The sequence below is a fragment of the Aspergillus welwitschiae genome, assembly GCF_003344945.1.
Source record: "Aspergillus welwitschiae strain CBS 139.54b unplaced genomic scaffold BDQ94scaffold_7, whole genome shotgun sequence".
In the NCBI taxonomy this organism is placed as follows: Eukaryota; Fungi; Ascomycota; class Eurotiomycetes; order Eurotiales; family Aspergillaceae; genus Aspergillus; species Aspergillus welwitschiae.
This window is the reverse complement of record NW_020798701.1, coordinates 182,279-195,269: the sequence shown is the minus strand read 5'-3', so window position 1 is coordinate 195,269 and position 12,991 is coordinate 182,279. Positions and strand designations below refer to the sequence as shown.

Genomic DNA, 12,991 nt, shown 5'->3' with positions numbered 1-12,991 from the left:
TATTACGGATTTGTCACTGGAGGCGTTACCCCGGTCGCCCTATTTGCAGACAATCTTGTCACGGCTTATGATCAGAATGTTCAAGTGCACCTTGCGGATCATTCTATATCGACAGATGTCGAAGCTACGGCTCTGAGTCTTCTTGCAGATCTTCTAAAATTGGATCGGCACCGCTGGAGCAATGGAACGTTTACTACTGGGGCCACAGCCAGCAATGTTCATGGATTGGCTTGCGGGAGGGAGTTTGTCCTTCGAGCTGCCGCCAAAAAGAGGGGAATTTCTATTGAAAGCGTTGGTGAGTATGGCTTGTTCGAAGTAATCCAAGCCACAGGCCTCTCTGGTATCCAAATTCTCTCGACGATGCCTCACTCTTCGTTGGCAAAGGCGGCCGGAATCCTCGGCATTGGCCGTGCCAACGTCAAGAGCATTTGTCGGGACGGTCACTACCTCAGAGTCGACTTGGTACGACTTGAAGCGGAACTGAAAACCAATAAGGCGAGCATCGTCGCTGTCTCCTGTGGGGAGGTCAATACTGGACACTTTGCGACATCAAGCTTGGCTGAAATGGAAAGCCTACGTAGCCTCTGCGATAAGTACGGAGCTTGGCTTCACGTCGATGGTGCCTTTGGGATTTTTGGCCGGATTCTCAAAGATGCTGAATTCTCTGCTATATCAAAGGGGTGCGAAGGCATGGAGCTAGCAGATTCAATCGCAGGTGACGCTCACAAATTTCTAAACGTGCCATACGATTGTGGCTTTGTCCTTTGTCGCCATCCCAGTGAGGCTGAGAAGGTTTTCCAAAACGCGAATGCGGCTTACTTGTCTGGGGGGCAGTCTGGAGCCGCCTCAATACCTTCTCCACTAAACATCGGTATGGAGAATTCGAGACGGTTCAGAGCGTTGCCGGTGTACGCCTCCCTTGTGGCATATGGTCAGGTTGGGTATCAAAAAATGCTACAGAAGCAAGTTCGGCTTAGTCGAATGATTGCAGGGTGGATTTACGATCATCCCAAGTACAATGCTTTGCCAGAGTTGGCAAACAAAAATGACTTGCTAAACCAGACCTACATCATAGTGCTCTTCAGTGCAAAGGATGACGAGCTGAACAACAACCTCACCAAGGAGATTAATGCGACTTCTAAGCTTTTTGTGTCTGGAACCTCTTGGCAAGGAAGACCGGCTTGCCGGATCGCAATTTCAAACTGGAGGGTGGAAGAAGAAAGGGATTTTGCACTTGTGACAGATGTCCTGGACAATGTAGCTGGAAAACTGTAGAATGATTAAATGCCTGCTACGATACTCCATGTTTGGTACTTTTGATGTATAGTCGGGGTTTTAATATCATGCAAATGCTTGCACTTCAAAGGTTGGGGTTGTTCTACTTATGGCTCTTACAAACAAGAGGCATTCACATTGCATGAGCTCTAGATCAACATTTAGCTTTGATAGGGATCACTTAATACCACTGTCTCTCAAATATTTTAGTTAGGATTATCACCACAAAGCTTGTACGCACTCTTCTTTTCTTTCCAATATCTTTGTCCATAGATTCCATGAGTGGCAATATGCGATGACTAATCCGACATGATCATCTGCAACAACAAATGATTCTGCTCTTCTCTATTCCATAAACCTCAGCAGCCAGGTGCCGTAATGGAAAGGCTTCTTTTGCATCGTCATAATGGTATATCGTGGGAGGCCTTCTAAGTCATGCCGCGAATGCCGCAAACGTGATATCAAAGTATGATGTTTTCTTCTACTTCTTCACCTTGACGACTGAACCAGGCTTACACCTCTCGATAGTGCGATAAAAAGGAAGATGGCTGCTCCCAATGTGTCCGCGCTGGTCTTAAGTGCTCGGGATATCAGAAGTTAACAGATATAGTCATACTTAATGAGTCCTCTGCTACGGCAGAAAAAATACTGAGGAAGCACTCTTTAGAACGTCCAGCTTCTGCAGGGCCTCTATCAACAAATCTTCTTCCGACTATTTTACAACGCGCGAAGCACCTATATATCTCACAATACGTTCAAGACACACCTGCAACGGGTATGTACTCGTATATGAAGGTCTTCTACCCGTCCAAATCAGACGACTATCCTCTTCTCGAGACCATGATTCATGCGCTTTTCATGGCCACGTTCTCATCTCTTCAGGGATGGCCCCCAGCTCTCTATCATGCTCGAAACAACTATGGATTAGCTTTGTCATTGACTCGAAAGGCGCGATCCGGTCACCAAAAGAGGTTTTGTTGGATAGAACTTTATTCTCGGTGTTGCTCATGAGCATATTTGAACGGCTCGCCAACGTAGAACAAGGAGCGCTATGTTTTCGCAACGGACATTTGATAGGTGCAGTTGAGCTTATGGTCTTGAGGGGTAATGGTCAATTTACAGACGAAGGGGGTGTTGCGATGTTTTTGCATCTAACTGAGCTTGTTGTTCTTGATTGCCTTGCCAATGAAGTTGATATCCCTTCCCGGTTTTTGGCATTGCGACAACAAGCTCTTGAAGCCGGTGCGGACACATCGTCACTAAGGTTGAGATTCTTGGAAGTTATGATGTGGTATGCACAGCTGGAGTACACCGCGAAATCTTCCACTTCCGCAGAAGATGTAATTTATCAAGCCAAAGCACTTGACGCAGAACTTGATCGACTGTCCAAGCACCTGCCTTCTTTCTTCTCGAGAAAACAGAGTCCTGAACCCCCAAGCATCCCGCCAACCAAGCCGGACATATATCCTGATTACAATACACAAAGATGCTGGAACAACATCCGTATTCTTCGCATTCAGCTAATGAAGCTTATACGTGATCGATGTGCTCAGGCCTTGGGAGATTCCGCCGATGACACCTGGATCATGGCTGAAGTTCATGACTCTAACCGCCGAGCAAATTTCCTTGCTACAGACATGTGCCTTTCCATACCTGGTAAGGGCGCCCACAGCATGCTTCTATATGAGGTCTCCAATGTCCAATCAGCTACACTCTTGTTTCATCTACATGTGGCCAAAGAGGTTCTTCCAAAGCCAGCTCAATCGAGGCTATCCATTCAGGAGCGATTACAATTCTTGAAAGTGAAGCAATCTCCCTCACAGCAGAGAACATTGGATTGTTTGCTTCATAATGATTATCAGATGCCGCGGAATATCTGGAGAGTGTGGCTTCTCATTGGGAGAGAGGATTTCTCAATCTGATTTCGGAGCTGTGCAAATGCGTTCCACCTGCATTTGCCCAGCCTAGTACTCGTTCAACTTCATAGCCGCAGGCGGAAATCTCTCCCCTGCGGTTGGGTATTTCTCCTGGAGGATCTCAATCTTTGCAAGATCATCGTCACTTAGGTCGACATCCTTCAAATTTTCGAAAACCCTGGTTTCAGATCTTGCACCCGCGACTGGGACAAAAAGCGGCAATTCAGGCTTTCTGCTCTGCACTTTAATCCATGACAAAGCTAACTGAGCCGGAGTGCACCCCTTCGCAGCCGCAATTTTCTCTAGCTCATCAACAAGCAGGCGGTTCTTCGCAAGGTTATCCGGCTGGAATCGAGGGAAAAGCCGATGATGATCGTGCGCTCCCAAGTCATCAGGGCTTTTTATCGTGCCAGTCAACATCCCCGCTCCCAGCGGTGTATGGGCTATTATGGGAATACCAAGCTCCGCGCACGTCTCTGCGACACCATTGCGGAAAACATCCGTAGCCCAAAGGCTAACTTCGGCCTCTAGCATATCAATCTTCGCAACGCTCGCCGCACGACGAATAGTCTCAGCTTTTACCTCCGACAGCTGGATACCCCCGATCTTACCCTCTTCCTTTAGCTCAGCCAGTGCCTTGATGCTTTCTTCAACCGGGACATTGGGATCAACCCTCGCGCAGCCGAAAATGTCGATCTTTTTCTTGCCGTCCAGGATCTTGAGAGCGTTGTCCACGAAGCCGCGAAGTCCCGCGGGTGAGCAGTCCATAGTGAAGGTCTTCATGCTCACAACGCCGGACTTAATTGAAAGGACTACCTTGTCTGCGTCTTCAGGAAAAGCTGTGAAGTAGCGGTTCATGAGGTGCAATGAGTTGCTGTCGGGCGTCCCGTAGAAGTCTGCTCCGTTCCATACGTTGACGCCGGCTGCCAGCGCTGCCTTGAGGACTCTGAATGCTTGTTCATCTGGCGTCACGTCGTTTGGCAGGGTGAAACCTGCGATATGTTTTCATCAATATATGAGCTTTTACAATGACAGCGTGAGTGGCAGACAAGCCTCCGGATTAAAATAAACAGAACCCAAAGAGAAGGAAACGAGGGAAAACTCACGCATAAGCCCCAACCCATTCTGAGTTATTTTCTTCCCAGCGAGGAACGGCATCGTCGGTAATTATAATTGATACTATATGCGCAGTGATCAGATATATGGAGCAGATGAGGAGTATGATAACAAAAAAGGCCGCACTTTGATGGAAGTATATGTATGGTTCACAAAGTCTCAGCCACCCTGCTGTCCCTGGTGCTATTGCAACAACATAAACCCCTCACCATTGCAGAATAACCACTCCTTATATACTTCCGGTTCTCAGCCACCAATCTCTTCGACTTCCGGAGATAATTCCTTCAGGTCCCTCCATCCCCGGCGATTACGAGTAAAGTCCGGGAGTATGCCGTCATGACCAGCTGGTTACCTGATTAGGTTTAGTGCCATATAACTGAGGCCGTCAAAGTAGATTTGGAGGGCCTGACATGTTACCACTAGAAAATGTAGATGTGGAGAAAGGCTGAAAAGGAGTCATTTCCGCTGAACACTACCGCTGCATTTATTGCATACTGGTGCCAGTGGTCTCTCGCTAGAGATTGATTGGTCCTTGAGGTGGTACTACTAAATGAAGTTGCTGTTCCCGGATGTATATTTCCGTTTGTGACAAAGGTGCCACTCATTCTCAGTGCTAGACAACGCATGAACTGCCAGAACATGCAGTACCTTGAAGTTGCTGAGACTACTCGAGCACATATCCCAATAAGGTCAAATTGGACGAAGCCTGAGTACTAAATAAAGGGGATAAATAATGATAGAGCACTGGAATATGTCAAAAAAAGTGTTATGAAAAGGCCAAAAACATTCTATTCTAATCCAAGGTATATGTGTATCACCTGCGTCTTCCAGCACCGCCAACATTGTCACCCCGATCAGCAATGCTAACAACCTCCCCAATACCAGCTTCTTCCTGCTCATCTTCCAAAGCCATGACTTCTTCTCTGCTATCCCACCACTTCTCTTCCGCCATGTTGAACGCATCCTTCCGCAGCTCCTTGATGTTCTTTTCTGTGGCGATGCCCTTCTCTTTCAAAGTATCCAACAAGATACGCTGCCAGTCCTCGCCCGTGCGGCTGAAGTAGTCGCGCAAACTCTCGAATGGACGAGGCAGAGGTCTGCTGTCCTGCACAGATGGCTCTCCCTCTTGTTCCTCCACTTCCAGATTCTCCATCTCCTGAGTGACAGAAGGCACGGTCACTTCCGTGGGGGCGGGGGAACCTGTATCCAACGACATCGCGTCCTCCTCTTCTTCCTCGTCTTCAAGATCTTCCTCTTCGTCATCATCCATCTCCTCGTCGCTGTCTGCTTCGTTGAGAAGGTGCCAGTTAGAGGGCTCGTTGTAGAAGATCTCCTTGACGCCGTCGAGCTTGACGAGATCGATCGAGTACATGTCGTTGAAGGTGAATTCCCGATCTCCCTTCTCGAAAGTACCACCAAAGATGTACAAGGTATCATCCTGAACGGCCAATTGGGCGTTGAATCGCTGGTGAGGCATCTCGAAGCGCACGATCGCGGGCTTCTCTGGCTCAGGCTCTTCGTCCTTCTTGAGTGCCTCCGGCTGAAGTTCGTCGTCCTCCTCGTTGCGAATACCCTTCTTAGCCTCTAAAGCCTTCAGGTTCTGCAGAAGTTCCTCCTCATCGGCTTTGCTCCGATCCTTGGACTTCATCTGGTTAGCGAGCTGCTTCTTGCCTGGGGCTCTAGGCCGGCGGAGCGTCAAGGGGAAGAAGCGATTCCGGTCGGTGTTCCAGGCGAACATGGTATCGAAGAATTCACTGTCGATGCCTTCCTCGCTCAACTCGACGTCGTGAACACCACCGAACATGATGCCACGTCCCTTGTGGTATGCCATAGTGGCACCGGCACGCGGAGGATTGGGAGAGTTGGCGGGCTTCTTCCTGCGCTCCCAGCGTACGGTGGGCGCAGCATTGGCAGGAGCTTCAGGTCCCGGGGGAGTCACCCGGAGGAACCAGGTGTCCTGATGCACCATGGGCTTCATGGTCATGCGCTGAGCGCCACCCTTGGCGGGCTTGCCGTTGATTCCTGTGGCCGCTTTCACACGGGAATATCCACCATAGAGAACGGCACCGCTTTCGTGCGGCAAGAAGGAGAAAGAAGACCGAGGATCGGGCTTCTGGGATGCGGTTGAAAGCGTGGGGTTGAACCATGTGTACTTGGAACAGTCGTAGATCCACAAGTCTTGGAGATACTTGGTTTGTTGGGAGGTGTCCTGGAAACCTCCAAAGAGGATAATGTAGTTCTGTCTTTTGATTAGTTTCCATTTAGTTTTTTCCGGCATGAATAGGTACTGACCTTGTAGTAAGTCATTCTGTGACCACTTCTGGCTGGAGGACCCTTGCCCTTCGAGTCCAGACGGGTCCATTCCCTTGTAGAGGGATCAAGGTGCCAGAAGTCGTTGTAGTGATAGAAGGTACCCTGCTTGGGCGAAGAGAACTCTCCTATTGCAGACATCAGTACTCTAAGGACTTGATATGCTGCTTCTGAGTCATATACTTACCACCGAACAGATAGACACCTCCCGTATTGCCACCACGGCACCAAGCATGTCCACTGCGAGGGAGCGGACTATTAGGACTGGTGACTTCTTTCCACTCCGCACGATCGATATTGTAAACGAAGAGGTTGTTGAAAAAAGTAGCAAGATTTCCATCAAAGTATTCTCCACCAAATACCAACAATTCGTTGCGATTGGAAGGAGAAGCCAGAACAGTTGCAGACGACCGTGGTGTCGGCGGTCCTCCCACTACCTCAGTGACCTTCATGAACTTCGCTTGTTCCTCAGCATACTGCGCAAGGATGGCGTCCAAATCAGCATCCTCGACATCACTGTCGGCGTCCTTGCCCTTGCCCTTGCCCTTCTTCTCCTTTTGAGCAGCCTTCTTATTCTGTTTCGCTGCTACACGCTCCTTGTGCTCGGCGGACTTCTTGTTCTTCTTGCCCATGGTTGACGAGCTTGAGGGATACGGGGTGAACCTTTAGACTCTTCTGTGGTTTCTATGACTCTGAAGAGATGATGTGGAGTTTGATTGTTCTCCTCAATTATCACCCTCTTATCGGTGGAGTTATGGAGTTGATATCCTATTTACTACAGATTCTCTCCATCCAGCGCGGGGTTTTTTCTGGGCCCAGTAAAAATTGTCGGCCATGAAGCCCCTCTTATTTTACCGTGTAAAACCATTACCATTGTCAATGAGTGGCCAGGCTCGCACGTCAAAAGGAGAGCACACGAGCCCGAATGAAGCATACATACTTGACATATATTGTATGTAATGCATGCTTATTGAACGGGGATTATCGCCTCTAGTATCACTGGTTGCTGACTGGCTCATATTCAATAGTATTGTATGTTAGTTGATGCTTCCATGTTCTGTATTGAAATATGTTGTCATTGAAAATTATCAAGTGTCATTATTTCGACTGAAAGGGAACAATGCTGCACGATAGCTCGCAAGGACTCATGCATTTACTGCACGATTGCAACAGTTCTGAGAGGCATCCCCTAACATGCCATTACCTTGACACCAACGATGCTTCTTATCTTCAAAGAGGGTAAGTAATACCGAGTATCATAACTGGGAGTGGCATGGATTATCACTGTCTCACCGCCCACGTGATGACGCGCCGGAACGCGTCCAGACAACGCCGTGGATCCGCCGGACTGAAAGCAATTGAATAGACTAGTAGTTGCTCGGCAGCTAGTCTAACGCCCTTTGTGATTGTTATGTTGCGACTCGTCAATGAAAACCATGCTCACAAGCATACGGCCCTATGACTAAAAACAATTTAGCAGCCCATCTCAAATGGCTGTTGCAGCAGGGCCCTTCGCTGTACCCCTCCTTATCTCCGTCCGCGCACGAGTCTCACAATAACACTGCCGACCGAAATCAACCTACTGCGCCGGTGCCACCAGCGGGGACCTTAGCGCACCAGCCAGAGGATATCCCTTTCACGACCGATGATTTACAGCCGGAAGTCAAACCAGCAGATACGGACCATGTGGACGAAAAAGCGGAGGTAGATTCGGACACAGAGATGGCGCGATTGCTTCTTACTCCGGCTTCCGCACGCAAGCCGCGGATGCTCAGTCTGTCAAAGGACGCTGGCGCACCCACTCCCAAACCCTTGAAAAGTAGCCAGTCCGTGAAGTCGCCTTTTAAGGGAAGAGAAAATGGTCCAGACAGGGCTATCAAAGGTACGGTGAATCAGCGTGCTTATCATTTTCGGGGATCCTCTTACGAGTTATTCCAATTAGACCTGCAAAGTCCCCGGTCTCCATTGCGCAGCCCTAAAACGTCCTTGACACCGTTCGGATCGAAGCAGCCTTTGAATACAAAGTCACCACTATTTGATTCCGACATTGATACAATTGACTTGACTGGCGACTTGAATCAGACAACGCTTTCGTCTGATACATCCGATGGGTTCGAGGAGCCGCAACGATTGTGGGCCGAAGACGCTGCATCCCGGAGAGAGCCTCTTGACAAGCGTGGGAAGAAGCGGAAGAGCGACGATTATGTGTCAGACCTTGTTTCGCCCCGAAAGAACGGTTCGAAAACACGCTCGCCATTGAAGGCTGTTGAGTCTGCGAAAACTCCCCGTTCTACCTCGACGCGTCTTCAGCCCGGAAAATCGCCTCGCACGACCAGGAAGGACTTTATAACTCGGGCTGATGGCCCTTCGGGCCTTCCTTCGCTTTCACAGAGTTCTCGCGTGGGTCATGTTATCGCTGATTCTGACGATGACGACGGTGATGAGAATCTGTTCGATGACTGGGTTCCCGATGGAGACGGCCCAACCTTGAATTCCAATGAATCGCCCTATCCAATTTTGCCCAATCAAGATAGCTCAGATGAACATGCACCTCCTAGCCCTGCGAGAAAGAAGACTCGTGCTTCTCCTTGGGCACCTGATGCTATGGATGTCGTCCCCTCCAGTATCCTTCCACCCAGGAAAGACACCCACATCAGCCCTAAACCCATCACTCATGTGCCTGCTACTACGGATTCGCCTAGCTCTCAGCCTCAGAACGAAGATGTGGCCAAGTTCCTGAGTCTCTCAGCTGACTCGCTTGAAGGAGCAATTGCAACCCTGAAGAGCACTCTCACGAAGAACTCTGAGATAGTGTATGAGCGAGCAATGAGGGGAGAGCTTGCTCCTGACTTGATCGCTGAAAACAAGACCCTGACCGATAGGATCGAAGCGATTAATTTGCTCAAGCAGCAAAGGGTCACATATCAGTCGTATGACTTGAAAAGGAACAAGCTCAAGAAAAGACTCATGCAGGTTATAACACAGGGCGGCGATCCGTCCGAAATGCCAGAGCTTGTGGAAAGTCGAGAAGCAACGACTCAGCTGCAAAAGGTTGAATCAGATATACAACATCTGCTAGCACGATCTAAATTGCTGTCTATTCCTTTGTTGGATGTCCGCCCGCTGCGTTACAAGGCAGACCATCCGACCACGTTATCGCGCCCCTCGCCTGTTTTGATTAGTGCATTGGATGACACAACAATTTCGGGCGTGTCCTCGCGATCACATGCACCGTCAACAGTAGACTACAGCAACTCTCGTTCCGAGATATCCACTCGAGTGTCAGACCTGTCCTTCAAGAACACGAACGGGACCTCGAGCATTAGAGCGTTCAACTACGATGACCCGACGACGCTGGACGATGATGACGCTTTTACTCGAACTATGGGCTCACCCACGCGTCCTGCAGTAGACGCGGATGAGTTCGACCTCGATGACGAAGACATGCTAGAAGCTGCTGGATTCCTTGACGAAGGCTATTCACTCGCAACCGACAACCACGGGTTTCATAACCGCAAGGTCTTTGCTGAAACTTCCGGAAATGCTTCGCGCACTCCTCTGTCGCAACCGAAATCTCAGGGCCATAACGCTCTGTGGAACCAACATCCATGGTCTAAGGACGTCAGAAATGCTCTGAAAGACCGGTTCCATCTTCGTGGGTTCCGCCTGAATCAACTCGAGGCTATAGATGCGACGCTGAGTGGGAAAGATACTTTCGTTTTGATGCCCACCGGAGGAGGCAAGTCTCTATGCTATCAGCTGCCCTCTGTTGTCACTTCAGGCTCCACAAGAGGAGTCACGATCGTGATTTCCCCCTTGCTCAGCCTGATGCAGGACCAGGTGTCGCATCTGAATCGCTTGAATATCAAGGCTTACCTGTTGAACGGAGAGACTCCGAAAGAGCAACGGCAATGGATCCTCAGCACGCTGTCGGGCTCCTTGGCGGAGGAAGACATCGAACTATTATACATCACCCCGGAAATGGTCAACAAAAGTCAGGCCATTACCAAAAGCTTGGAGAAGCTCAATCGCAGTCGGAAGCTTGCACGTATCGTGATCGATGAGGCGCATTGTGTTAGTCAGTGGGGGCATGATTTTCGTCCTGATTATAAAGAGCTGGGAGAACTTAGGAATCAGTTACCTGGAGTGCCAATGATGGCGCTAACTGCGACAGCCACCGAGAATGTCAAGGTGGATGTTATTCACAACCTAAGAATGGAAGGCTGTGAAGTGTTCTCTCAGAGTTTTAACAGGCCAAACTTGACGTACGAGGTACGGATCAAAAAGAAGGGAACGGAGCTTCTGGCCAGCATAGCCGATACTATCAAGACCTCCTACGCAAACAAATCAGGCATAGTCTATTGTTTGTCGCGCAAGACATGTGAAAAGGTCGCGAGCGGTCTCCGGGATGACTATCGCATCAAAGCGGAACACTACCACGCCGGCATGGATTCGGCAGAGCGTGCGAAAATACAACAGGACTGGCAAGCTGGAAGAACTCACGTTATAGTGGCGACAATCGCTTTCGGAATGGGTATCGACAAACCTGATGTGCGTTTTGTGATCCATCACAGCATTCCCAAGAGTCTGGAGGGATATTATCAGGAGACGGGACGGGCAGGCCGAGATGGCAAGCGGTCTGGCTGCTACCTCTATTATTGCTACAAGGATACGAGCACTATATCTAGCATGATCGACAAGGGCGAGGGCAGCAAGCAACAGAAGAATCGGCAACGGCAGATGCTCCACAACGTGGTACAATACTGTGAAAACAGGAGCGATTGTAGGCGAGTACAAATTCTTGCCTACTTTAATGAATACTTCCGCCGGCAAGACTGCAATGCCTCATGTGACAACTGCAAGTCCGACTCTGTCTTCGAGCTACACGACTTTTCCCACTATGCTACCTCTGCTGTTAAAGTTGTCCGCTACTTCCAAAGCATCGAAGATAAGGTTACTCTGTCATACTGTGTGAACATCTTCCGGGGGAGTGTGAAGAGGTTCAGGTCTCCACAACATCGACAGGCACCTGGCTATGGTGACGGTTCGGGCCTAGAACTAGGCGAAGCAGAACGACTATTCCACAGACTTCTAGGCGAGGGGGCTCTTGTTGAAGAGAATGTCGTCAATGGAAGTAAATTTGCCATTCAATATATCAAAGTGGGACGCCGTGCCGCTGATTTCGAGAGTGGGCGGTGCAAACTGAAGCTTGACGTGCGAGTCTCGCCGAATGGAAAGGCCAGGAAGTCCAATTCGGGATCACGAACTGATGGCGGCAACAAAGAGTATCAACCGCAATCCACAAATGTCTCGTCACCTGTACAAGCGGCAAACCAACGCCGTCTATCTCGCTTCCGGTACCAAGGGGGCGCAGGCGACACCACGGACGATGATGCCGACAGTGATGGGTTCGAAAGAGTACGAATCGCCGGCAAACCAGCACAGGAGAGGCGTCGCACTCCCGGGCCGCCAATCACCCAAGACCGTCGATTTGAGCAGTTGGACCCTCTACATAAAGCGGTTGCGGAGGATTTTATGGTCTATGCCAAGAACTATTGTCAGGATGTAAGTGATCGTTCATCGAGGGCACTTGACAACGTGCTAACAGCCGAGCAGCTGGTCATGCAGAAAGGCCTTCGCAACCAACCATTTACTGACAGCGTCCTGCGCGAGATGGTCATCGTCTTCCCCAAAGGTGAGAACCCTCTTATGATAGCTATGAGCAGAACTGACTTATGTCCAGATATGGCGGAACTTGCCACAATCCCTGGTATTGACCCGGACAAGGTGAACCGATACGGAGGCCAAATTCTGAAGCTTGTGCGCGACACGCAGCGCCGTTATGCAGAGTTGAAGAAAGAGCAAGATGATGCTGATGGGGTGGTTCCGGACCCCAACCATCACAATGTTATTAACCTTACCAGCACTGAGGATGAGTTCAGCGATGGCGGAATCTTTACGGATCATCCGTCTACATTTAATGTGGATGAGACCCTGTCCAGTCGTTATTTCTCTACCCAGAACACTGCTGGCCTCGACTCCGACGACGAGGATGATGGCCCCGGAAAGTCCAGTAGACCTCGGGCTCGGAAGCGTCAAACAACCAAACGCCCTCGCCGCCAAAACGCTGCCCCTAGATCCAGGGCAAAATCGACGGGAGCCCGCAGAAAATCTGATGATCGTGCTGACAATCGCTCCTCTGCCCCTCGGAAAACGACCAAAGCGAAACCCTCAACTAGTCGAATAGGGATGATGCCCATCTAATGGCTTTTCAAGTGCCGAATAATTCGGCTTTGTGATGAACTTTACGGTATATGCAGTGGCACTTATGGGCGTTGATTGCTTAATGCATGTATAGGCGTTGTGCTAATGGG

At 49.7% G+C, this 12,991-nt stretch overlaps 5 protein-coding genes across 5 annotated transcripts; 3 read left to right on the top strand and 2 right to left on the bottom strand.

The window, feature by feature from the left end:
* Positions 1 to 48: 48 nt before the first annotated feature.
* BDQ94DRAFT_138572 (pyridoxal phosphate-dependent decarboxylase family protein) lies at positions 49 to 1,516 on the top strand. The gene has a single exon (XM_026765258.1). The coding sequence runs from the start codon at positions 361 to 363 to the stop codon at positions 1,273 to 1,275; it is 915 nt and encodes a 304-aa protein (XP_026629127.1). The 5' UTR covers positions 49 to 360; the 3' UTR covers positions 1,276 to 1,516.
* Positions 1,517 to 2,096: 580 nt separating this feature from the next.
* BDQ94DRAFT_138571 (uncharacterized protein) lies at positions 2,097 to 2,768 on the top strand. Its single transcript, XM_026765257.1, has one exon. It carries the CDS (start codon positions 2,116 to 2,118, stop codon positions 2,284 to 2,286), a length of 171 nt encoding a protein of 56 aa, XP_026629126.1. The 5' UTR covers positions 2,097 to 2,115; the 3' UTR covers positions 2,287 to 2,768.
* A 264-nt stretch (positions 2,769 to 3,032) lies between these two features.
* On the bottom strand, positions 3,033 to 4,349 carry BDQ94DRAFT_185290 (aldo/keto reductase family protein; the record flags this gene model as incomplete). The annotated part of the gene is made up of 2 exons (XM_026774845.1): positions 3,033 to 4,183; positions 4,298 to 4,349. 2 exons carry the CDS (start codon positions 4,347 to 4,349, stop codon positions 3,240 to 3,242), a joined length of 996 nt encoding a protein of 331 aa, XP_026629125.1. The 3' UTR covers positions 3,033 to 3,239.
* A 702-nt stretch (positions 4,350 to 5,051) lies between these two features.
* Positions 5,052 to 7,410, bottom strand: BDQ94DRAFT_138569 (putative Kelch repeats protein). Its single transcript, XM_026765256.1, has 3 exons — positions 6,805 to 7,410; positions 6,600 to 6,745; positions 5,052 to 6,546 (listed from the first exon to the last, which is right to left on the bottom strand). The coding sequence occupies exons 1-3, from the start codon at positions 7,247 to 7,249 to the stop codon at positions 5,122 to 5,124; spliced, it is 2,016 nt and encodes a 671-aa protein (XP_026629124.1). The 5' UTR covers positions 7,250 to 7,410; the 3' UTR covers positions 5,052 to 5,121.
* Positions 7,411 to 8,075: 665 nt separating this feature from the next.
* On the top strand, positions 8,076 to 12,881 carry BDQ94DRAFT_167733 (RecQ family helicase MusN; the record flags this gene model as incomplete). Its single annotated transcript, XM_026770881.1, has 3 exons — positions 8,076 to 12,182; positions 12,234 to 12,312; positions 12,361 to 12,881. 3 exons carry the CDS (start codon positions 8,076 to 8,078, stop codon positions 12,879 to 12,881), a joined length of 4,707 nt encoding a protein of 1,568 aa, XP_026629123.1.
* Positions 12,882 to 12,991: the final 110 nt, after the last annotated feature.